This window comes from Meriones unguiculatus, chromosome 1 (genome assembly GCF_030254825.1).
Source record: "Meriones unguiculatus strain TT.TT164.6M chromosome 1, Bangor_MerUng_6.1, whole genome shotgun sequence".
In the NCBI taxonomy this organism is placed as follows: domain Eukaryota; kingdom Metazoa; phylum Chordata; class Mammalia; order Rodentia; family Muridae; genus Meriones; species Meriones unguiculatus.
In genome coordinates, this window is record NC_083349.1 from 24,149,393 (window position 1) to 24,174,175 (window position 24,783).

Genomic DNA, 24,783 nt, shown 5'->3' on the forward strand with positions numbered 1-24,783 from the left:
CAGAACCACCCCCAGAACCTCAGTTAAGCAAAGGGCCTAGTTTCCATGGAGACACAGCATCCTCTCTCCATAGCAACCTGAAATCACAAAACCCAAGTTAGGTTCCGGAATGAGTCATCTCCGACCAGTAGGGGGTGCTCTCCCACAAGGCTGCCCCCCCCATCCAAAGCAGGCGCAGATGAGCAAGTGACCGCAAGACTTCTTAAGGTGACCCAGGGGTGAGGCTTTGGGCCTAGGGGAACTTGGTCTGCCCTGCTTACCGCCTCCCTACCCAGCTGCTTAGGGTGAGGGAGCTGCAGGAAGTGCTGTGTGGGGATGGCCCTCCCACAGCTGGGGCCCTGATAGTGGCCCTGCATGGAGGGGTCCCCTGCCATTCAAGACTGGGCCCAGGATAGAAGAGGTGGACACTGGCCACACGGAGTGGACATACAAGAGTTAACTGGCGGGGTGTGACGGGGCGAACCGCCTTCAGGAAGTGTTACTCACCGCCAGGAATGTGCACGCCTGTGCCTTGGGGGTTGGATTCTCTTCCTGAGTCCCAGGAGAAGCTGAAGGCGCTCCCAGCCATGGAAGAACCTGAGGAGACGGGAGCAGAGCCTCTGGGAGCCACCAGCCTCAACTCTGTTCCTGGGCACCACCAGAAAGAAAAGTTAGTGAAGTTGGGAGATGAGCCAGGTGCAGGGGGTGTGGGCAGCCGACAGGAGGATCTGGCAAGGACAGGTTAGGTGGGAAGCCCGGAACGGGGAAAGAGGTGTCCACCCCAGACCCCTGCTCAGGCCTGGGTGTCTGCCCCCAGGCCATCTCCAGACCCACTGTATGACACACCTGATGCCAGCTGGGCACAGGCAGGCAGGTCCCAACAGCCAGCACGCGCTGTGAGCCTGCGAGAGCGGCTGCTGATCACCCGGCCTGTGTGGTTACAGCTGCGGGCCAATGCTGCGGCCGCCCTGCACGTTCTGAGGACTGAGCCTCCGGGGGTGAGTCTCTCCCCTTCCCCCAGGTCTGGCCCGCCAAGGATGGGAGGGAAGGGGCCCTGGACACGGAGGTCCTGAGCCTCCTAACCCTCCCTTGCAGACTTTCCTGGTGCGGAGATCTAACACCCGCCAGTGCCAGGCTCTGTGTGTGAGGCTGCCGGAAGCCAGTGGCCCCTCTTTCGTCTCCAGCCACTATATCCAGGAGAGCCCTGGCGGTGAGGGGACTGGCCTGGCGGGGAGGGCTGAGGCAGGCGGGGGAGGGAGGCCCCCAGAGAACAGCCTCACCCCCAATGTCTCTCAGGTGGTGTCTGCTTGGAGGGCTCAGAGCTCGTGTTCCAGGACCTGGTCCAGCTCATCTGTGCATACTGCCATACCAGGTGGGTCCACGGGCGGGGCACCTGGTGGCTGCTGGGCCTGCTCCCAGGGGCGGCCCACCCTCTGCCCCTGAGCACCACTCACTCTTGACTGCCTCTTGCTCTGACCTTAGGGACATTCTTCTCCTCCCTCTCCGACTCCCCAGAGCCATCCATCAGGCAGCCACGCACAAGGAACTGGAGGCCATCTCCCATCTGGGCATGGGTAAGGGTTCCCTGCAGCCCATTGCACAGACGGGCACATAAAGGCCAAATGAGGGAAGAAAGAGCAACCAAGCCTTTTCTTTGTGGGCACCCTCATGGGCCAGCTCTGAGGTGCCCGTTGGTTCTGATTGCCAGAGTTCTGGAGTTCCTCCCTCAACACCAAGATCCAACAGAGGCCCTCCGAAGCCCCAGCCCCGCCGATACCCAGGCTGAAGGCTCGGTCCCCTCAAGAGCTGGATCAGGGCACCGGCGCAGCCCTGTGCTTCTTCAACCCCCTCTTCCCAGGGGATCTGGGCCCCACCAAACGGGAGAAGTTCAAGAGGAGTTTCAAAGTGCGCGTATCCACAGAGACCTCCAGCCCTCTGTCTCCACCTGCTGTGCCGCCTCCCCCTGTCCCCGTGCTGCCGGGGACGTCTTCCAGCCAAGCGGAAAGGCTGCCCCCTCGACAGCTGCTGCGGAGGGAGAGCTCGGTGGGGTACCGCGTGCCAGGAAGCGCTGCTGGCCCCAGCCTTCCTCCCCTGCCTTCACTTCAGGAGGTGGACTGCTGCTCCCCCAGCAGCTCGGAGGAGGAGGGGTCTCCAGGGGGCCCCTCAACCTCCCCGCGCCTCAGCCGCCCAAGGCAGCGAAGGCCTCTGCTTCGGTCCATGAGTTCGGCTTTCTGCTCCCTGCTGGCACCGGAGAGGCAGGTGGGCCGGGCGGCCACGATGCTAATGCAAAACCGATACACAGCTGTGGGTCAGCTAGTGCAGGACCTACTGACCCAGGTTCGGGCTGGTCCCGAGCCCCGGGAGTTGCAGGGCATCCGCCAGGCCCTGAGCCGGGCCCGGGCCATGCTGAGTGCAGAGCTGGGCCCTGAGAAGCTGCTACCCCCGGAGAGGCTGGGTAAGGCCCCAGCCCCGGCCTCCCCAAATTCAATACCTGACTCTCCAACCTCCTTGCCTTGGTGCCTGACGGTGTCCGGCTGCTTTCCCTGTGTCCCTCCTCCCCTCACTCACTACCACTGCACTGAATTCCATCCTCCCCTCCCAGTCCCTCTCTCTACCCCCTGTCTTGATCCGGGGCCTGCTGCTCTTCCAGGCCCCTTGACCCTGACCGTATTTGCTCTCCTTTGACAGAATTGGTCCTGGAGAAATCCCTCCATCGCTCTGTTCTCAAGCCTCTTAGACCCATCCTAGCTGCCCGCCTACGGCGCCGCCTTTCCACAGATGGTTCCCTTGGCCGCCTGGTTGAGGGCTTCCGCCTGGCCCGGACCCAGGGGCCTGGAGCCCTCGGCTCCCACCTGAACCTCTCCTCCCCAGTGGAGACGGAACAGGTGCGCCAGAAGCTGCTGCAGCTGCTTCGCGCCTACTCACCTAGCGCCCAGGTCAAGTGGCTTCTGCAGGCCTGCAAGCTGCTCTACACAGCCCTGAAAACCCAGGCGGGTATGACCTCTCCCCTTCCCCTGCTCCGTTCTTTCCGAATAGAGGCTGTACCTCCCCGCCTCCCGGCCCCTCCCCGCAGGGAGAAGGTCCCAGGTCCCAGGTCCCCAGAACTGCAAACAGGAGAGAAGGATCCAATTCTTGGTCTCAGGAGTAGAATGCTTTTCTTCCCCATAGCCTTCCCTGTGGTTGCTATGATGGTCCTGGTCCTGTTACCTAGGGGTCTAGCAGGCGGAGGGGAGGGGTCACTATCTAGGACGGAGTTTGGACCCTAGCCCTCTGGCCTCTGAGGAGGCTGGAACTTTCTTCTGCCCATGTTTTCACAGGGGAGGATGCAGGCGCTGATGAGTTCCTTCCTCTGCTGAGCCTTGTTCTGGCCCAGTGTGACCTTCCTGACCTCCTATTAGAAGCTGAGTACATGTCAGAGCTACTGGAGCCCACCCTGCTCACTGGAGAGGGTAAGGGTCCCCTCCCTTCCTGTCCGGGTGGAATTGGGGCTTCTTAGCTGCTAGGAGGTCCTGAGTAATCGAGGAAGGGAACGCAGGACACCCTACCCCAGCCTGAGCTGCATTCCGTGTGTCCTAGGCGGCTACTACCTGACCAGCCTCTCAGCCAGCCTGGCCTTGCTGGGTGGCCTGAGTCAGGCCGGGGCTCTCCCTCTCAGCCCGGCACAGGAGCTCCAGCGCTCTCTTGCCCTCTGGGAACAGCGCCGCCTGCCGGCCACCCACAGCTTCCAGGTAAAGGACCCTTCCCGGTGTCTACCCCATACTGGCTATGCTCAGAGGGACTCTGACGTCGCTCTAACCCGGCATCACCCTACAATAGAAACAGAGGCCGTCTAAGTGTCAGAGCTGCCCGTGAGGGGATGTGTTCCAGGGGACAGGCACTGAGCTGCCAACTCCAGGGCGCCCTCCTTCAATCACCACAGACACTCTGAAGTAGGGCCATTGTTTTCCCCATTTACAGATAAGGAGATGGAACCTGGGACAGCAAATCCCTGGCCCTTAGCACCAGCCAAGTTTCTACCTTCCTTTGTCCTCGAACTTCAGTCTATGCTCCCATTTGGGCCTTGGCTGGGGCGCATCACCCTGGGCGTTAAACGTTCTCAGTCTTGCTTATGCAACCAGACTTTGTAGCCAGGTCCCAGATTCATCCCAGCTCTATCATTTTTTGTCTGCACCTTGGTTTTCTCATCTCTAAAATGGGCACCTGGACTGCCATGAAGGTTAGGTGCTCAGTGAACTATGAGGGGATAATCCTAGGTAGGAAGCCCTGGGAATAGTTAGGGAGAGAGCCCAGCACACAGTGGGCTCTCCTGGTGGGTCCTTTCAGGAGGTTCCCCCGGGGTGGCCTTGTACCTATATCACCAACCCAACCACATTTCCCTCCGCCTGCCTCAGTGTCCCTCTGGAGCTCACAAGGCTCCCGGCAGTCAGTTCTCCCTCGGAGATGTACCACCCCCACCTTACCCTTGCACAGCTTCAGCCTGTCCTTTCTGCTCTGGAGGTGATGACCCAGCAGAGCTGAGGACTTGTCCTTCCCTTCCGCATAGCACCTCCTCCGAGTAGCCCACCAGGACCCCAGCACGGGTTGTACCTCCAAGACCCTGGCTGTGCCCCCAGGGTCTTCGATTGCTGCCCTGAGCCAACTCTGTGCCACCAAGTTCCGAGTGACCCAGCCTGACGCATTCGGCCTCTTCCTCTACAAGGACCAGGGCTACCATCGCCTGCCCTCTGAAGCCCTGGCCCACGGGCTTCCAGCAACTGGCTACCTCGTCTACCGCCGGGCGGAGCGCCCTGACACCCAGGGGGCTGCAACAGAGAAGGCAAAGACAGGCAGCGAGAGGCCAGAGGCAGGAGCTCGGGAGGAGGAGAAAGGGGCCCAAAACAGTGAGGGGGAACCAGAGACAACTGTTGACCCCGGAGGCGAGGATCAGGCCAGAGGAGGTCGTGTACAGCCAGGGGAGCAAAAGGTGGAGGGAAGCCAGGCTGCAGAAGCATAGCTAGGAAGAGCCGAAAGGCTCCCCTGGACCCCGGGAGCCTCTAAATCTGCTCTTCCCAGATGCCAAGCTCCCTTTCCACCACATGCGGTTCTCTGGTTTGTCTGTTCTCTAGCTGATGACCTTCATGAGTTCACCTGCTAGAGACCAGGGGCCTGGCCACATAGATAGGGCAAAGTTAAGAGTCGGGAGACTCCCAGACCCTGTGGCTGAGGCCCCTGGCTTTTGTTCCTCCATAGCCCACAGGGATAAGTGTGTCTGGTAAGGGAAAAATCCATCTGATAGCCAAGTTCTGGTGCAGGGGGAGGGTGGTCCTGGCTTCTTTTGCCTCTCCCGTTGCCCATGGTCACAGGAAGGCTTATTGGAACCCCACGACCCTGAACGACTCTAGTCTCTCCTAGTTTCAGGGAAACAGCAGGATGACAGTGAAGCTCCCCAGACAAACAGCCCTTCCCAGATGTAGCACCTTGGTGTGCAAACAGGATAGGACCGCTGTTCTGCAGGGCTCCTGGAATGACCCAGGACCCACGTGGGTGGTTGTCAGCTAAGCTTAGGCAGGAGAAAGGGAGGGGAAAAAATGGGTGTTAGCAGCCCCTTAAGGCACCTGCCTCTGCCAGGCATGTCTCTCACCTATGGCTTCTTCCCCAGTCAGTCCAGAGATGGTTATGGTCCTGGAGGTCAGGTCACAAGAGAGAAAGCATCTATGTTCCAGTCTTTCTTCAAGATCAGAGCTCTACTGAGGCACCTCAGTACTTCTGGGGGATTGGACCCCGGGAAGTGATGCCCACGAGCGGGAACAGAACAGAGAGACATGCTCCACAAACATTGCCTTTGTACTCCGCTCTTTGGGCCCTTACAAACCCTTGAGGCGTGGTCTAGCTTGTGGGCCCCACTGCAGTGCAAAGAGGTAATTCCCAAGAAATTCCAAGAATTCCCAAGCAAACTAGCCCTCAAGGCCAGGGCAGCGGTGAGAGGGAAACCCTCCGTAAATCTGAGCAGAGAAAAAAATGCCCACCAATAGCCACAAGAGGGCACGCACAGCCCAAGAAGCTGCCGAGGGTGAAGCCCCACCCCGCCTAGGTGGGTGGGTGGGGGGTAGAGGGGTGGGGATAAAGAAAATTTAAGAGCAGAGGAAAAGTCGCTGGCCTTGTACTCTCAAGGCAGCCTGGGAAATTCAGGGCAAAGGCCACTTGCAGTCAGAGATTCTTAGGAAAGGATTGTTTGCAGACAAAGGAGCCTCCCGGCCAGGCTGAGAGGTGCTCTTCCCAGGCCTTAAAGGGGGAAAATGCCAGGACACCGACTCAAGTGTGACAACAGGGAGGCCGACTTTCACATCCACATCTAGTCAGTGTAGGGCTCCAAGCTAGTCCAGGGGCCACCGGTGTTCTTCCTTCCCCACTTCCGTGCCCCTCCCCGGCAGGGAAGAGTATGTATGATGAGGAACAAGTCCTTCTGGCATCTAACACCTGGCACAGGGAAGGCTGCCCTGGTTCCTTCCGCCCCTCTCAACCACCCAGGGAAGGCCGCAGACAAGGCTGCTGGGGCTTCAAGGCTCTGGACAACACTTCCTCTTTTTCCACGAGATGCCCTTCCTCCCTCCCCGACGCTTTTGTACAGGATGGAACACGCCAAGGTGCTCAATAAATGGTGTCGACTGACTGAGGCTTGATAACTACAAGTAAGGGACTGTGATGGCCTGGGGTAGGGAGGCCTTTTCTGGGAAGGCGACACAGGATGTACGCTGGTCGGTCCCAGGGGAAGGATCTGGGAAGTCTGCAGGGGTGCTCAGAGGATCCCAAGAACAGGATACGGAGCTGCTCTCATGGGAGCCAGGTCTCTGGGACCTCCACAGCCCCTTCCTTTTTGTGCTCAGTTCTAATTCTGGGCTCCTAGGAATTCAGCGTGGATCCAGCCATGGCTCAAAGGAGCACTGCCCTTTCTGCCTGCTCTCTCTGAACTTTTTTTTTTATTTTTCCTTTTTTTTTTTTTAAGTCTTGACTACCCACCAGTCAAGGCCAAATCAGTATGAACGAAGGTTGGGCTCAATGGCGGACCCACCCGTCAGGGTCAGTGGCAATATGCCAGTCTGAGACTGGTGTCTCCATCTCATTTTAATTTTCCCCTCCCGATATCTCCATTTTATAAAGTAGGAACCTGAGGCCTTCTTCAGAAAAGTGGCTTGTTACAGAACAGAAAACTCAAACATACACCTTCCAGAGAAATCATCTGTTCATACTCTCAACAAACAAAGCCAGGTATGGTAGCACACATCCGTAATCCCAGCCTTTGGGAGACTGAGACAAGGGGGCTCAGGAGTTCAGGGACATCCTTGCCAACATAATTAGAAGCCAGCCTAGGCTACAAGGTAAGACCCCCATCTCAAATGAGGAGCACGTGTATGTTGTGGCTTAAAGAGAAACTCAGTACCAAGTACTGTGACCTCGGGGGTACTGTGACCCGCTGCATTCCTGGAAAGTCTGTCATTCCCGCTATCATCGATGTCCTAGAAGTCAAGGCTCTGGAGATGTGCTGTGCCTCCCTGCTAAAGTACAGGGCAGGAGCACTGACCTGTAGCTTGGGTGTCTTGAAAGCAGGCACGTCATTTCCCTGCTTGGCAGCGTTGCTCTTGTCATTTTAAAGTCACCCCAGTTGTGCGTGTGAGTTTGTTTATTGTCTGTCTTTCCCACTAGCATGCCAGAGTCTCACTGGCCTCCTGCCCGGCAGGCCCTCAAGCCTAGAACAATGGCTGGGCCGGAACGGGCACTCGTGAGGATGTATGTGAAATGATGTGGAATGGTGGGTCCAGGAAGACTTCATCAAAAGCTGTTCCCTCTGCTCTTGGGGCTGGTACATTTTCTACCAGCTCTACCAAGAGGCGCACACCTCACTCCAGCCTCACACCAGGTGCTCTTCTCCCCTGTTGCTACCCGAGGGATGAATACCCTACCACCAGGCATCACTTGAAAAGGTGTCAGGAAGAGGGTGAAAGAGAGGACTGCTTGAGCCGGGCTCAGGGGCGCACAGGGAGGCAGAGGCAGCAGACCTCAGAGTTCCAGGCCAGCCCGGTCTACAAAAAAGTCCAGGACAGCCAGGGCTACACAGAGAAACCCTGTCTGGAAAAACCAAAAAGGACAAAAAAAAAAAAAAAGGAGTGTGGGGAGGGCTGCCTGGTTCAGGTTCTGGGGCCTGTGGGATGGTCTGAGGGGTGGAGGGAATGGTAGAGGCTGAGCCGCAGCCTGACCCACCCCCTGTCCCCTCCACATCCTACTGTGGCCTCCTGGGTGGTGTTCACACCCACAGTGTGGAGCATAGCAACACTCTGACCCACATTCCAATGCAAAGCGATCCTGCTATTCCAGGTGGCTCCTAAGAGTGCCCAGGCACCCCCAGGCACCACTATGACACACACGGGGACTGTGGACACAGGCCTGTAGTGACATGCCGACTTCCTGACACAGGCCTACGTGTGCGTAAGTGCCAACACCCGTATCACCACTCACAGTTACATCCGTGCTCCTGGAGACACACCATAGTTTCTACTTCCTGCTCCATGAGAGCCCTGGAAGTGTAATTCCCCACCCCCACCCCCAACCAACATCGCACACGCACAAACACGTTTTTACACTTTGGTCCAACCCCAATCTCCTAATATTTCCCATGCAGCCTGGCTTAGCCCTGTCTCACTCCCCCAGCCAGGCCCTGGTGGGCCTCCTGAGGAGACTGAATTGCTGGGAAGACCCCTGAAAGGGTGCGGTGACCTCACAGGCTAGGCAGGAGCTGAGGCAGGCAGGCTGGGCGGGGCAGCCTGAGCTCATCAGATTCCAGCCTGATTCACAGGAGCTGAAGGATGGAGGATGGGGAAGGGCGCTGGCCCAGGAGCTGGGGCTCTGGGGGCCTGAGTCGGCTTTGGATTCGGGCGTCGTGGTGGTGGCTCTTTCCTGAAGGGTGCTCCCTGGGTGGGATTTAGGCCCCTTAAGCTGAGCTGTGGATGAGACAATCAGCCCTGCCCTCTAGGCTGGGACCCCCCCCACCTCCCCCTTCCCGGCCTTAGCAGCTGGATGTCTTTAGCTGGGGAGGTGACCTTCACAACCCATGTTGGATCCTCCGGGCTCAGGCTGGCAGTCTGAGGTGGACTCTAAGGATTGGGAAAGGCCCTCTTTGCCTGGTCCCATTGCATGGGGCTGACAGGGTTACAGGCCCATGCTGTCCTGCCAGGCAAAGGCTCTGCCAGAAAGTGAGAATGCAGGGGCTGCCCCAGTGCCCGGGATGTTTTCTTGCTGAGACTGAGCCCTTTGCTCCTGTCATACCCAGAACTCCTTGTGTTCCCAACTGAGGGATGCTTACAGAAAGTGGGGGGACCAAGCTGCCCAGACCCAGCTGCAGGGTGACAGGAAGAAAGGATGGGGGCAGGGTGAGGGTACAGGAAGTGCCTTTCTTGGAACTCTGCACCAAAATAGCCCATTCCATCCCTTCTCTAGGTCTGGTGTCCCATGGGGGAGGTGTGTGTCGCCAAGGAGACCCTCACTGGGGAGGAGCATAATCTGACCTCAGTCTGGCTTTTGCTTGCCAGCCCCTTCAACCCCACAGCAGCCTGTGCTCCACTTTGAAGTCCCAACGTAAATATCATGTCTGCTCGGGTTCTCCTTCCTGGCCTGGTCACAGACCCCAGACCTGGCTTCCACCCCAGCCAGCCTCCAGGATACAGTGCAAGGAGAGAGGAGGGAGGCTAGACCACCCAGGGATGGTGGCAAGAGAGAGAGAGACACTGCTACACAGATGGGGAGAGACAGAGGGAAGCTGAAAGCAAAGAGACGGCCCCCACCCAGACCAACAGGGGCGTGATTCTTAGGGCAGGAGACCCCTGAAGGCCAACAGGAGAGATGAAGACCCCAGTCACAGGAAAGAGAGGAATAAGGCAGGAGAGGCAGAGGCCAGGGTCCTGGAGGACAAAGGGCCCTGTGGGAGGATGAGGTGTCAGGCAGGAAGAGAAAGAAGGGAAAGTAAATGCCTCTGGAGAAAGTTCCGGAGGTTGGGTGAGGCAGGGATCAGAGGGGTTGGGACTAGGGTAACTGGGGAAAAAATGTAACACACACAAAGAAACTTGTCTCTGTGATGGTGGGTCTAGTCAGTCATCTTGTTTAAGCAGGCCTGGGGTATGTGTTGGGGGTGAGGATCTAGGAGTTGGGACTGAAATCAGGATAAGTCCGCAAGCCAAGCTGATCCCTTAAGCAGAGAGCCGCCACCGGCCGGTGCTCTTGCGCAGGCCTTCAGAAGGGCTGCTTGCACAACTCAGGCAGCCCTGTCCCTTCTAGCCCGGACACAGGTTCCAGGATTCCCTTTCTTGAGGGCAGATGTGGCCAGATGTTCTGGTCAGGCATCTGCTAGGAGAAAGAACTGGGCTCCAGGCTGGATGTTCCAAGGAGTCCTTTGCTTCACTCTTGCAGCTGTGGGCCCAGGTGTGAACTTGCTGGGGCACCCAGCTCTGCACGTGCGCAGCCGCAACAGCGCTGTGCAAACACGTATGCAGGCACATTGATCTGTAGCCACATGCAGACAAGGTCTTCATGACTAAGGCCCTGCTCTACCCTCAGCTACCCCCAGCTGTCAGAATTCTTTGGCTTCGGGGATGCTGAGGAGAGCCAACACCCCTTCTTCCCAGTTTAAATTCTCCAAACCTCTGTCTCCCACCCATCCTGTCCCCAGCAGCATGACCCCCTCCCTGAAGGGTTGGCTTGCCAGAAGCACAAAGGGCGTGGCCCCAACAGTGGGGAGAGGAGGAGATTGCAAATGTACCCTTTCCTCCTCCACTCCTGCCCAGGGTAAACCTCTCCCACCCACCCACATTGGCTCCCACCCAGGACTGGGTGCCTCCCGCCCTCTCTCTGCCCTTCCTCCTGACAGCCTGGAAGCTGGGGTGATTTGGGAAGAGTTTAGACAGGGACTAAGGTGGGGGTGGGGACAGAAGAGAAGGGAAGGAGGTGATTTGCACACAAAGCAATGTGCTAGCTCAGCAGGCTAGCATGCCAAGGCTCTTAAGGATGCCTGCCTGGGGGGCGCCCCCCAATCTCACCCAGTCTCCCCACCCAGCTGTTCTGTGGGGCCCCTCTCTGGGCCAGCCATTCTTTAGGCCACCTTCCCCCTTCCCCTCTGTGCCTACACATCACATCCCAAACCATCTCACTCTTGCATGTCCTGGACAAGTTTTCCTGGGAATATGGGCTTCTGTTTTCATGCCCCTCTTCTGGAGAGCTTCTCCTGTGTGGACCACTATCACAGCAGAGAGACTCAGCCTTCTGGCTCCCACTGTGAGAAGAATTCGAGATGGTACACCCTGCCACTCACCCGCCCCTAGTCCAGCCAGGAAGACACACTGGCCTCAGGCCCCAGCAGAGGACACAGTTCTGTGGGGGACTCTCCCCATTTGTTTCTTGCAGTGTTGACCCCACGCTGTCCCTTAGGCTGTCCTCCTGCAGAGATGGAGAGATTCATTCTCAGCATGCCACTCATCAGAGAGGCTGCCAGTGACACTCAGGCCCTTTGTCTATATCCTCTATCTAACAACGAAGCTAAATATTTTATCAACAAGGTGGTAAATGCCTGTAATCCCAGCACTTAGTGGTGAAGGCAGAGACCAGATATTTGAGGTCATCCTTGGCTACATAGTAAGTTTGATGCTAGCCTAGGATACATGAGACTTTGTCTCAAAAAAGAAATCTATATATGTATCTACCCATCCACTTTATACATACACACACACAAATACATACATACATTCTGCATACATACATATATATATACATATATATACATACATACATATATAGGTCTATCCATCCATCTACCCAGTCCCTTTCTCCTAACCATTCTTGCATCCTGCATTTAATTCATACAGCTGTGTGTGTGTGTGTGTGTGTACGTCAACCCATGTACCCATGTATCCATCTACCTATCATCTCTCTGCGTATCCGCCCACGTACACAGCCTCACATCATGTCCCCATGTGTATGTCTGTGCATCATCTGGCTGCACATCCATTCCCCCTCCCATGCATCTGCATACTATCCACCATTCACCCATGCGTCCATTCACATCTTCACCCTCCTGAGCTTTGATCACTTGTCACATCAGTTAGCATCTTCTCTGTGCCGTGGGTGAACCAATAGGCATCAACCAGAACATCAGGAAAAGAAGCTCAAGCCCGCCCCCCTCTCGAGCTCCTGATCTCCAGGCCCTTGGTGCTCTCTGATCACCCTGTTCCCCCATTCCAACTGGGAGAGAAAGTTCCTAGGCCATCTCCACCCCACTTCCCCAAACTGGAGGAGGGCTGACACCTAAATTGGGCACCTAAGTATGTTGCCAACTCTTTCTTTTGATCCACCAAAACTTTGTTTGCTGAAGCCAGAGGTGTTCACTTCTCGGCCCGTTAGCCTGCTTTGGCCTCCCTCCATTTAGAAGGGGGTCTCCCAGTACATCTGGAAGTTGGCCTTTGACTGTCTTCCTTCTACTTCCCATGCCTGCTCCCCCAAACCCTTCACCCCACTGAAACTGGGGTCTTGACCTCTGATCTGACCCACCCACTTGCCAGACATACTACAGCCTCTTTTCAGACGCCCAGCACTGGCCATTGCCCGAAGCATGACTGGTCTCACCACACCCTTGGACCAGGCTCAGCACCGCCCCCAAGGAACCTCCAGAGGCTGCCTCCCCCAGCCCGACCCGCCCTGTAGCCCAGCTCTCCAGCCAGATCCCTTCTCTTTCCCAGATGATTGCAACAGTCTCCTAATGGTCCCTGGCCTTGGGTCTCCTCTGCCTGCCATCCACCAACCACGGAGTTCCCTCACCACGAGTCTCTTCCCGCGGCATCCACAGTGGAGCCTCAGCCTCTCAGGGGCAGCTTCAAAGCCTCCCAAGCCAGGCCTCTCCTTGTCTGTAGTCTCTCTCTCTGCTGCTCACCATTCCCCTCTCCAGGCCAGGCCAGGAAGTCCCTTGCACCCTCTGAACTTATCGGAGCTCCCGCCCCAGGAAATCTTCCTTTTTTGCTACCACCTGGCCCTTGCTCAGAAGATTCCACAGGTGCTGCTGCTGGAAGAGGAGGAGACTGAGAATCAGGAGCCCTGGGTTCAGGTTGAAGGCCTGTTGCTAGCTCCCTCTAAGACTCTAAAAGCCTTGGTCTTCCCATCTCCGCCACCAGGAGATGACCCAACAAGTGTGGCAAGCAAGCAGGCTTCAGCTCCAGGCGAATCCCGGCCTCCCAATATCGTCTTCAGGAACCAGGCTCTTCACCTCTCTGGGCCTATTCAGTCATCTAATAAGCCCCCACGCATACACACCCACACCCACACATGCACACCTCTTTATTTTTTGAGACAGAGCTTCTCTGTGTAGCCCCGCTGTCCTGGAACTCGCTCTGTAGACCAGGCTGGTCTCAAATTCAGAGATGCGCCTGCCTCTGCCACCCAAACACCAGGATTAAAGGCGTGCCCCACCCTGCTGGGCTTGTTTGTTTGTGTTTTCTGTTTTGTTTGTGTGTTTTTTGTTTTTCAGCAGGGCCTCACGTATCTTTTATATCCCAGGCTGGCCTGAAACTCACTGTGCATCTAAGGATTACCTTGAACTTGCCTCCACCTCGGCAGTGCTGGACTACCATCCTAGTGACAATTCTTACTAAGCAAAGGCGCTGTCCCCCGGCGCTTTCCCGGATCTGCGGCACAGTAGCAAACCCTGTGAGTCTGCTGCCATGGAGCGCCGTCTCCCAGGACAGACGTTCTCCACTGGGCACGTGATATTTGGCCATATCTGGAGATATGTTTTTGCTGTCTCAAAAAGACGCTATTCACATTTGGGTCAAAGCCAGGGCACAGAACAAACCATAACTATCTATCTCTGAGTATCAATAATGCCAGCTATGGCTGAGGGATTCTGGCTGGGATTCAGGTCACAAGGGAGTCCAGGTCAACGACAGAGTAATTGGTGAGGGGTGGGAGGTAGGGAGCGCTCCCAGAGAGCGGAGAGCTGTATGGGGGTTGGGCCAGGGACTCTGCTGCTTCAACTGCGACCTAAGGACATGAGAGGTAGAGAGAGCATTCAGATGTTGCAGGAAATATGTTGAAGGCAGGGGAGAACATGGATCAATGCCTAAACTCAGCACCTGGTGGGTCTAAGGCTCAGCACAGGCAAGGCCAGAGTGGCTAGAACTAACAGAAGGACTGACCGAGGGAGTAAGGAGGTAAGAGGGACGGGGTGGACTGAGATTGGAGGCAGATCACATGGCAGGACTTTGGCTACCCCTGAGTGAGACCTGGCTGTAAAGGGCTGTGAGCAGAGGAGTGGCTGGATCTGGGCGGATTGTGTGAGTGTGTGATATGTGTGTGTTTTGCCTACAAACACTGTAGGTACTACTACATGTGTGCCTGGTGTGTGGAAGAGGCCAGAAGAGGGCATCAGATTCCCTGGGCCTGGAGTTACCAATAGTCGTGAGCCTCCATGTGGGTAATCTAAGCCAAGCCCTGGCCCAAGTACTCTCAACCACTGAGCCAGCTCTCCCAGCACTGTTGTTTTTTAAAGGCTATCCCCAGAAGGGTGGAAAGGAGGGGAGAAAAGGAGGAGGGAAGAGGGAGGGAGGAGCAAGAAAGAGAGAATTGCAAGGCTCGATAGGAGGTGAAGAAAAATGACTAGGGTGGATAGGAAAGAGAAGTGGTCACACTCTTGGTTTTGAAAATGACGCCAACAGGGTTCACTGAGATACTGGACAAGGGGTGTGGGAGAAAGATAGAAGAGAAGGATGAGCTCAAGGTTTGGCTCCTGCACCAGTGGGAGGATGGCCTTTGCTCTCCTGAGAAGGGGAGTAACCCTGCATGCTATGAACATAAGGCAAGTGCTGTAGAAACTGAGGTCCTCGCAGACAGGCTCCATCTGCAGGGCCGACTGGGGCTCTGTGAGGTAGTCAGTGGAGGCAGCCTGGTCCCCACTGGCATCTAGATTTTCTCAGAAGACTACCAAACATTTGTCTTGTGCTCCGCAGTTTACAAAACACATTTGCAAATAGGGAGTGCTGTGAATAAAAGAGCGCTGCTGAGCTGAAAGACGTGGACACATTTATCCCCATGTTGTAGACGGGAGAAATGGAAGCCAGGCACGGCGGCCCACACTCACAATCCTGGTCCTGCCGCGCCGTGAGACCTGCACCCAGCAAGAGGGAAGAGATGGAAGAAAAAGAAAGAGAAAGGGAAGAAGGGAAGAGAAAGGAAAGGGAAGTAAAGGAGAAGAGAAAAGAGCCTGTGCGGTGTCACCCACTTAACCCCAGCACTTGGGAGGCAGAGGCAGTTGGATCTCTGGGAGTCCCAGACCAGCCAGAGCTACAGAGTGAGAACCAGTCTAAAATGGGGGCTGGGGAGGTAGTGGGGAGGAATGAGGCTCCCACAGTCTCAGACTCACACAGATCAGCAGCAGGGTGACGGTGTCTGGACTAGGGAGGGACAGTGGTCCAAAGAACAAAACTTTTGCTTTTCTCATCCGTAGCTCAAGAGGTTTTTAGTGCTGGGAATCCAACCCAGGACCAGGCATCACTCTGCCAGGAAGCCACATCTCCAGCCGGCTCACAACATAAAGTAGAGAGGGGGGCTGGAGAGATGACTCATCGGAGCACAGTCTGCTCTTCCAAAGGACCCGGGTTCAATTCCAGCACCTCACAACTGTCTGTAACTCCAGTTCTAAGGGATCTGACACCTTCACACTGATGCGCATAAAATAAAATTAAATAAGTTAAAAAAAAAAAAAAAAGGCAGGCCAGAGGGGATAGGAGGAGGAATTGAAGGTCGTCCTTGACTGCACAGTAAGTTCCAGCTCAGCCTGGGCTACCGGAGGAGACCTTGCCTCAAAAATCAAAAGCAAGCGGCTGGAGAGGTGGCTCAGTGCCTCAGTACTTTTTGCTTTTGCAGAGGCTCCAAGTTTGGCTCCCAGCACCCACGTGGCAGTTTACAACTACCTGTAACTCCAGTTCCAGGGAATCTGATGCCCTCTTCTGACTTTTTTGTTTGTTTGGTTGGTTTTTTGTTTGTTTGTTTTTTGAGACAGGGTTTCTCTGTGTAGCCTTGGATGTCCTAGACTCACTTTGTACACCAGGCTGGCTGTGAACTCAGAGACCCGCCTGCCTCTGCCTCCCTGAGTGCTGGGATTACAGGCGTGAACCACCACTCTGGCACTCTTCTGACTTCTTAGGGTACCGAGTACATACATGCAGGTAAAACAGAGAGCAAAAATTTAAAAGTAAAAATTTAAAAGTAAAAATTAAAAAAAAAAAAAAAAGAGTCTAAAAGGAGTATCTGGTATTGGGTGACTGTGGTAGCAGCTACTTAGAACCCAGAAGTTTGGGTCCAGCCTTGGCAACATAGCAAAATTCATCTCTTAGATAATAAGTGAAAAGTAAAAAGAGAAGGCAGGGGTTAATCCCCCCCCACACACACACACACAGATTCCCAGGGGCCATCCTGGGTGCGTGGCCCAGTGTACAAACCTCCAGAGGCTTCCAGGAAGGGAGGGAAGAGGACCCTGGCCAGGCCATGCAGCAGGCCCTGGGGGTAGGGAGGGCACTGTGATGTCTGTGTCACACATGCCTATCCCATCGTGTACCCCATGCCCATACATGGTCGTCCACAGGTCCCCCTTAGCAGCCCTGCTCACGCTGAATGCAGCCCAGCCTTCACAGTCCCGGTCCTGCACCCTGCCCTCCTGCAGCAGGAGCCCAGAGAGGCATTTCCTGTTTGGGGGTTGCCTCCTCCCCCTCCAAGCCCAGGTTCCCAGGGCCCCAGACTGAGCCAGGGTAAGGGGAGGGCAGCCCTCAGCCGCCTCCTCACTCCCTAACCCCTAATGCCGGTCCTGTTGGAGCCAGAAGGCTTGGAAGTGAGACAGACTGAGCGAAGGGGCTCATCAAATACATGTCTGGTTGAGGCTGCTCACACGGGGGTTATCAAGTTGATTGTCATGCAGGGACTGGGCAGGAGTGGGTGGGGCTTCACGTTTAGACCATTTAGCGTGCCACATCATCCTTGCTTGTCCACCCCCGAAGGGCATGGCATGCCAGGAGGACTGCATGTGTGAGGCTGGGGGTTGGTGGCCTTAGACAGGGTGTCAGAGAAGAGGCTCTTGCCAGGAGTTTGAAGGCGTTTGCCACATATGCGTGATGGGAAAGAGCTGGCCCGAGCCTGTCGTTGAGCTGAGAGTGCAGCGTCCTGGTGAATCCAGACTCCGGTTTCCAGGAGTCCCTCCAGAAGACAGCTCCCCCCCGTCCCGCCCCCCTTCTTCCCCCGCCCCCCCCCCCCCGGCTGCCTTAGCTGCAGATCCGGCTGAAGTTTCAGAGGGTTTGACGAGGGATGCCTGTCAGGCAGGCAGGTCCCCTTTTCCCTGACTTTCAGCTCTCGAAAGCCTGAGGTAGCCCGTTAGTTAACCGCACCTCCTCCCCTCCTCTGCCCTTCGCCTCTCACCCCAGCACCCCCCACCCCACTGCTTCCTGCTCCAGCAGCCCCCGGGGAGCAAGCAGGGGAGCTGGCAGCGGCCCCAGCCCACTCCTTACAAGGAGTGAGTCCGCGGGGCCCGCCCCCAGCCCTCCCGCAGGAGGCCTTGGTCCCTCCCCCTGTCAAGAGCCGCGGCAGGCCCGAGCCGGGCCAGTCGGGGGGCGTCGCGATGCTGCTGCGCCTGCTGCTGGCCTGGGCGGCCGCGGTGCCCGCACTGGGCCAGGCCCCCTGGATGCCAGAGCCCCGAGCGTCCTGTGGCCCGGGCAGCTGCTACGCGCTCTTCCCCAGGCGCCGCACCTTCCTGGAAGCTTGGCGAGCGTGCCGCGAGTTGGGGGGCAACCTGGCCACACCGCGGACCCCAGAGGAGGCCCGGCGTGTGGACAGCCTGGTGGGCGTTGGACCGGCCAACCGGCTGCTGTGGATTGGCTTGCAGCGGCAGGCTCGGCAATGCCAGCCCCAGCGTCCACTGCGGGGCTTCATATGGACCACAGGAGACCAGGACACCGCTTTCACCAACTGGGCCCAGCCGGCTACGGAGGGACCCTGCCCGGCCCAGCGCTGCGCCGCCCTTGAGGCCAGCGGAGAGCATCGCTGGCTCGAAGGCTCGTGCACGCTGCCTGTCGACGGCTACCTCTGTCAGTTTGGTTTTGAGGGTGCCTGCCCTGCTTTGCCGGCTGAGGCGGGCCAAGCGGGCCCAACTGTCTACACCACACCCTTCGACCTGGTTTCCAGCGAGTTCGAGTGGCTGCCCTTTGGCTCCGTGGCAGCCGTGCAGTGCCAAGCTGGCAGGGGAGCTTCTCTGCTGTGCGTGAAACAACCTTCAGGTGGCGTTGGCTGGTCCCAGACTGGCCCGCTGTGCCCAGGGACTGGCTGTGGTCCCAACAACGGGGGCTGCGAACATGAGTGTGTGGAAGAGGCGGACGGTGGCGCGTCGTGCCGCTGCGGCGAGGGCTTCCGTCTAGCCGCGGATGGGCACAGCTGTGAAGACCCCTGTGCCCAGGCCCCCTGTGAGCAGCAGTGTGAGCCTGGTGGGCCACAAGGCTACAGCTGCCACTGTCGCCTGGGCTTCCGGCCAGCTGAGGACGAGCCGCACCGCTGCGTGGACACGGATGAGTGCCAGATTGCCGGCGTGTGCCAGCAGATGTGTGTCAACTATGTTGGTGGCTTTGAGTGTTACTGCAGTGAGGGTCATGAGCTTGAGGCAGATGGCATCAGCTGTAGCCCTGCAGGAGCCATGGGTGCCCGGGCTTCCCAGGACCTCAGAGATGAGTTGTTGGATGATGGAGAAGAAGAGGAGGATGAAGAGGAGGTCTGGGATGACCTTGATGGCCCCTGGACAGAGGAGCAGGGGATCCTGTGGATGGCACCTACACAGCCGCCTGACTTCGGCCTGGCCTATAGGCCCAACTTCCCCCAGGACAGAGAGCCTCAGAGACTGCACCTGGCGCCTACCTGGCCGCCTCCGCTCAGCGCCCCCCGGGGCCCCTACCGTTCCTCAGTGGTTTCTGCCACACGCCCCATGCTGATCTCTGCCACGAGACCCACACTACCTTCGGCCCACAAGACGTCTGTTATTTCAGCCACACACCCACCCCCGAGCCCTGTCCATCCACCTGCCATGGCCCCTGCCACGCCTCCAGCTGTGCTTCCCGGGCCCCAGATCCCCCAAATCAAGGCCAGTTATCCAGACCTGCCTTTTGGCCACAAGCCTGGCATTGTCTCAGCCACTCACCCAGCATGGCCTCCTGCTCACCAGCCCCCAATTATTTCAACCAAGTACCCCCAAGTGCTCCCCCCCCACCAGGCCCCTATGTCTCCCGACACCCACACTATCACTTATTTGCCTCCAATCCCACCTAACCTTGACCCCGGGGACGCCGCTTCCAATGCCCGTCAACACCCTCTGGCCCCAGAGGTTCCGGGCCTCCAAACCCAGGCTCCCCAGCTGCCTGTTTCAGTTGCCCAGCCCTCTCTGCACACCCGCTCCAGGTCCTCTGTCCATGAAAGCCCTGCGCCTGCTGCCACCCAGCCCCCGGCCCTCCCTTCTCTCCTGCCCCCTCAAAGCCCCACTAACCAGACCTCTTCCACCATCCCTACGCGTCCCTATTCCAGAGCCCCTCTACTCCCAAGGGAAGAAGCTCCCAGTCCCACACTGGTGCCACGGCTGCCCTCAGGGGCCCCTACAGCAGCTCCCACAGCCTTGGCAGAGGCAGGTCTCGCAGGCCAAAGCCAGAGGGATGACCGGTGGCTGCTGGTGGCACTCCTGGTACCAACGTGTGTCTTCTTGGTGGTTCTGCTGGCACTGGGCATCGTGTACTGCACCCGCTGCGCCCCCCATGCACCCAACAAACGTATCACTGACTGCTATCGCTGGGTCACACATGCTGGGAATAAGAGCCCAACAGAACCCATGCCCCCCAGAGGCAGCCTTACAGGGGTACAGACCTGCAGAACCAGTGTGTGATGGGGAGCAGATACCCCGTGCGGGGTAGGAGAAAAGGACTTGCTTTGGACACATGGCTGAGACCGCACCAGGGACTCATGGGGGCTGCCCAGCTGGAAGAGGAGCTTCTGCTCCTTGGGCCCAGCATTCATGGCAAAGGACACACCAAGACCTCCAGGACTTCAAGGGGTGGGTGCTGGGATCTTCTCCAATAAATGGGGTGCCAACCTCACCCAAAGTTTGTGATCCCCACTGATGCCTAAGGGAAGGGGCTGGGAGGCCTCAGGGGGAAATGGAGCTCCCCACCATTTTATCTGGGTAAGGTAAGGCCTCCTTTAAGAGGAGGTGTGCTTCATAATTTTCAGTGAAATGAGCTCAGAGAGGGCAGAGCCTTGCCCACTGTCACACAGCAGGCAAGTCTGGCAAGGGAGAGAGTCCATACTCATTCCCCATCTTATTAAAATGCAGAGAAAAGCTGGGGGAAGGCGCTGGGTGAGGGTCTCTGATGAACTGGGGTCCAGCTGGGGTTTGGAAGTCACAGGTAGGGTGGGCTGGGGATTCTGTGTAGAGAGGAGCCTCCTCCGGTGGTCTGCTTTTCTGAAGTCTCTTTTGAACATTCTTTCTCATTGTCATAGGCTGCCCAGAAGTCTGGGCAGGGAATCAGGGTCACCCAAGGATGCAGCCACCCCAGTTACTCCTCCTTCCTAGAAGGCAGTGGGAGAGGGGGCAGGAATAGGTGCCCAAGGAGGCTGGGGTGGCTGAGAAAAGCCCACTTCTAACTCCCTGGGCTCACTTAGAAACAAGGGCTTCCCAGATTAGGGGCACGTTTCATTCTTGCCCTGTGAGGTGCAAGCGGTGCTGCTAGGAGTGAACCCGGCAGACCCTAGCTTGAGGGAAGGCCCAGGGCTGGTCAAAGATCACTGACTGTGGATAACCTCCCCTCATCCTCCGCTGACTGTCCTGGGGGGGAAGGGATAGGACCTGGACGAGAGAGGCGCCGGTTCCACCACCTCTATAATTTTTCAGCTCAGCCCTCTCGGGGCCTCTAATTAGGGCTGGGCAAAGACGCACCCCCACTCCAGGCAGGTGAGGAGGGGTGGCCCAGAGCCCTCTCTACCTGAAGCCCCTATGCTACACTCTCGCCCAAGGATTGTACCTCAGGAGACCAGGAGAAGGGGTGCGGGAGCTGAGTGGGAGTTGGGGTTCGCAGAGGGGGGCGGAGGGACCGCACCACCGGGTAGCCACTCTCACGTTCCCCTAACTCAAACCAGACGCCCCTGCGAGATCCTTCCCAGCTTTAACCTCGGAGTCGAGGGGAGCGGGAGTTGATAGATGGAATGGAAGGGGGCCGCCTGGTTTCCCAGAAAGCCTGGGTCTAGGGGGAAGCAGGCACCACTTATGGAATGACACCGTCTGCTGGGACAGGGGCCTGCAGTTCCTTCCCGTGACCCCTGGTAGAGGGTCGACAACACCCTGAGGGAAAGAAAGAGTTAAACACGCCGCAGTCCGCGGGAGGATGGGTGTGGGGAAGGGGGCCCAGAGCCGGTTCTTTGTCATCTGGTAATGAGCACCAGATGCGGAGCTGCGTGCGGGCCTAAACAGACGGCCTCCCAGGGCAGAGCCCCCGCCTGCGCCCAGACCCAGGCTCCGCCTCCACCGGAGCTGAGTCCCAGGCTCCGCCCGTTAACTCTCCGCTGCGCCTCACCTCTCTGCAGAGGAGGACGCCTAGATTATCGGCCCCGCCCTTCCGACCCAGGAGCCACGCCCCTTGGAGGGGAAGAAAAACCCCTTCCTCGAGGCCCCGCCCTCCAAAGCCATCGCCTCGCCCCTTGCCAGCTCAAAGATGCTTTCAGAGCTATTGCTCTACCTTATCAGCTCCCCCAGGGCCCCGCCCAGGAGCTGCAAGCGGTGTACCCCAAATCTGGACAGAAGCGGAGGCAAGAGGGGTTTGTAAATCCTGTCTTCCCTGAGGTATGAGCTCGGTCCAGAGTTTGCAGATTCTCACGCGGACTCTGCAGGAAACCCCGCTGAGATACAAACTCGGTCTGGGCAAGGAAACTCCGCCCTCCGGGGAACGGAGTTGCGGTCCAGCGCCTCCTCAGACTCCGCCCCCTCACCGAGCCGCGGATGTAGTACCTCCAGGTAACGGTTCTGCCTTTCCTCAGTCCAGCCCTAGGAAGATGCTAAGAAGCCACGCCTCCTAATAACACCTTTAAATCGGGTCCACGCAAGGAGGCCCCTTTAAGGCCGCGCCGAGGCTCAGAGGGTAAAGGCCTCTACTGCCGAGCCCGACGGCCCGGTATCTATCCCTGGGATCCCCACGGTGGAAGGGAAGAACAGATTCCCGCCGGTGGTCCTGTGACCCCCACAGGCTCTCTACCGCCAGGACACCACACACACAAAACGTAAACAAATTAAAAGCAAAAATTCCCCCCCCCCAAAAAAAAAAGCAGGGCTGTGGTGGCGCACGCCTTTAATCCCAGCACTCGGGAGGCAGAGGCAAGCAGATCTCTGAGTTCGAGGCCAGCCTGGTAAAATAAAATAAGCCCCAGAAAGAAATCGTACCTGCTTCTTTCTTGCTCCGCCTCCTGCTTGTGGATAGCCGCTCCCCGCCTCCCTGGATGCACAATACACTTGGAAGGACACACACATACACACACAAACACACACACACACACACTCCCCTCTCCCCTCCCCCTCTCTCCTACCCTCTTATCTCTAATCAGAGAGCCCCTGCCTCCCAGCCCTGGCTCGAGCCCTTTCTCCTCTCTGTACCGACGGTGGAAGAGCCGGCGGTGTCAATGAGTGGCCATTCAGCGCCATCTGGCTTCAGCACCACAGACTTGCAGCCACTGAACGTTCTTCTAAAAAGCATCCTAATTACTTGATTTGTTTGTGCTACTAAAAATATCTGCCGATTCCCCCGCCCCACAGGACAAATAGTCTTCCTCAAGGCCGGGATTCAGTACTCAAGGGTCCTTCCCATCAGTAGTCAAGTGACCGTGAAAAAAAAATCTTTAAACTGGCTGGTAGGACTCAGATTGTCCCTCCCCGTAATCCTGTTAGCAGAGGTGAAAGCGCGCCTCACCTGGAAGCCCAGAAGCTCCATTCGCTCCAGCAAGGGCTCTGAAGGGTGCGGTTTTGGCTCCGCTCCCCTGTTTGGAAGCTGAAGGTGGTAGTTTTTAGGGAAGTGTTGACGTCAGCCAGAATCTCAGGACAGACTTCTCTCAGCCTAAACAGACCTAAAAATACTCTCCGCCTACTGCTTCACGAGAGCGTGCTCCAGAGGGCAGAAGTCCACGGGGTTCCATAAGCCGGTTTCAAGCGTCTCTGGGGCCAACTGAGAGCGGATCATCGTTTCTTCTAGGTTGGCACCTTTACCCAACCTGCTTTAGTTAGCGGTGAGGTTCAAGTGCTCACCAGTCCCATAGGCCCCCGGGACAACTTCAGGCCCCGAAACTGCAAGTCTCTACCGGTAAGGCTCCGATTCCAGTACCCTCGGTCCGACAGGCGGCGGTAGCGTTTGAAAATAACAGGGGATATTTGGCCCAGTCCTAGCCCAAGACACACCTGGCCCAACTGAGATGCCATTCTCATTCCCACCTCACATACGGAAGCTCAAGGCATTGAGTTAGGGACCAGGGTAGGAAGAGAAGGCAGTCCGGGATCCTGGGATCTTTGGAAGATTTTTATATATATATATATATATTATTGATTTATGTAGATATGAGCCTCTCTTGAAACATCTTGATGGCTCCACTCCCCACAGCTGAGTCTGGTACGTCAGACAGCAGCATGTCTCTGGTTAGAAAAATACTTAACTCCTAGACAATGGCTTTAAATATATGTATATATATATATGTTAATATATTAACATGTATTTTATATATTAATATATAAATATATATTAATTTCTGAAAGGGGTGGGCATGTTTGGGTGTGCCCAGGTGTGACAAGTGATCTTGACTGTCAACTTGATGGGATTCACAATTGCCTTGGAGGGGTTTTCTAGATTAGGTTGTTGAGGATACCCTGGCTATGGCATCACTCCAGGGACCTGGGCCCCACCGAAGGGAACTGAAGGCTGCGGTACCTCCTCTCCTCTTGCTGCCATGATGACTGTACAGAGTCTGTCCTCCCTTTCTTAAGTGGCTTTTTTTTTTTTGTCACAGCAACAAGACAGACAACTAACACAGCAGGTGTGTGTGTGTGTGTGTGTGTGTGTGTGTGTGTGCAGGTGCACCTGCAGAGGCCAGAGGTCAACCTTGAGTGTCCTTCTAGCTTCCTTTGGAGACAGGGTCTCTCGCTGGGACCTGAGGCTGGCTGTCCAGTGAGCCTCGGGAATTCTGTGGTACCTTCCTCCACAGCAATGGCATCATAACCAAGTACTACCTGGCTTTTGACTCGGGAGCTGGTGCTTGAACTCAGGTCCTCTTGTTTTTGAGGTGGTAAGCATTTTACTATCTCCCCAGCTCCAGAAACTTCAGGGGTGAGGTTGCTTATGGAAGACTCTCAGGCGGACAGTACTGGGACTGACTCCTCTCCTCAGGAAGAGTTGATCACCTTGTGGCATGGGTTGGGTTGGGGGGATGCTGGGAAATAAAGCATTTCCTATGAACAAGGGATCCAGACAGTGTCCTCACACTACACACAAGCTGTAGTGTGAGGACCCTGTGGCTCATGCTTTAGCAGAGGTTTCAGAGAGATAGGAGACTTCCATGAGAAGGTCATCTGGCATTAGGAGCTGTCACTCTACATCTGGGTAGGTTCCAGCTTTGCTACTTTGTGGCTGGGGGACTTCAGGCAAATTTTCTAATTGCTCTGAGCTTGCCTGCCTGTCTGAAAAAAAGATAAAGACAATA

General features: G+C 56.8%; 2 protein-coding genes across 3 annotated transcripts; both read left to right on the forward strand.

Annotated features, from left to right (window-relative positions):
* The first annotated feature begins 494 nt into the window (after positions 1 to 494).
* Positions 495 to 6,641, forward strand: Rin1 (Ras and Rab interactor 1). 2 transcript variants are annotated; one of them, XM_021650262.2, is made up of 10 exons: positions 495 to 649; positions 797 to 977; positions 1,075 to 1,189; positions 1,276 to 1,351; positions 1,462 to 1,553; positions 1,688 to 2,434; positions 2,668 to 2,973; positions 3,297 to 3,428; positions 3,556 to 3,707; positions 4,523 to 6,641. In XM_021650262.2, the coding sequence occupies exons 1-10, from the start codon at positions 495 to 497 to the stop codon at positions 4,970 to 4,972; spliced, it is 2,406 nt and encodes an 801-aa protein (XP_021505937.1). In that variant the 3' UTR covers positions 4,973 to 6,641. The 2 variants fall into 2 exon arrangements, with proteins under 2 accessions (XP_021505937.1, XP_060240285.1); XM_060384302.1 differs by having other exon boundaries at positions 4,593 to 4,759.
* Positions 6,642 to 17,598: 10,957 nt separating this feature from the next.
* Cd248 (CD248 molecule) lies at positions 17,599 to 20,159 on the forward strand. Its single transcript, XM_021650261.2, has one exon. It carries the CDS (start codon positions 17,648 to 17,650, stop codon positions 19,940 to 19,942), a length of 2,295 nt encoding a protein of 764 aa, XP_021505936.1. The 5' UTR covers positions 17,599 to 17,647; the 3' UTR covers positions 19,943 to 20,159.
* The last annotated feature ends 4,624 nt before the right edge of the window (positions 20,160 to 24,783 follow it).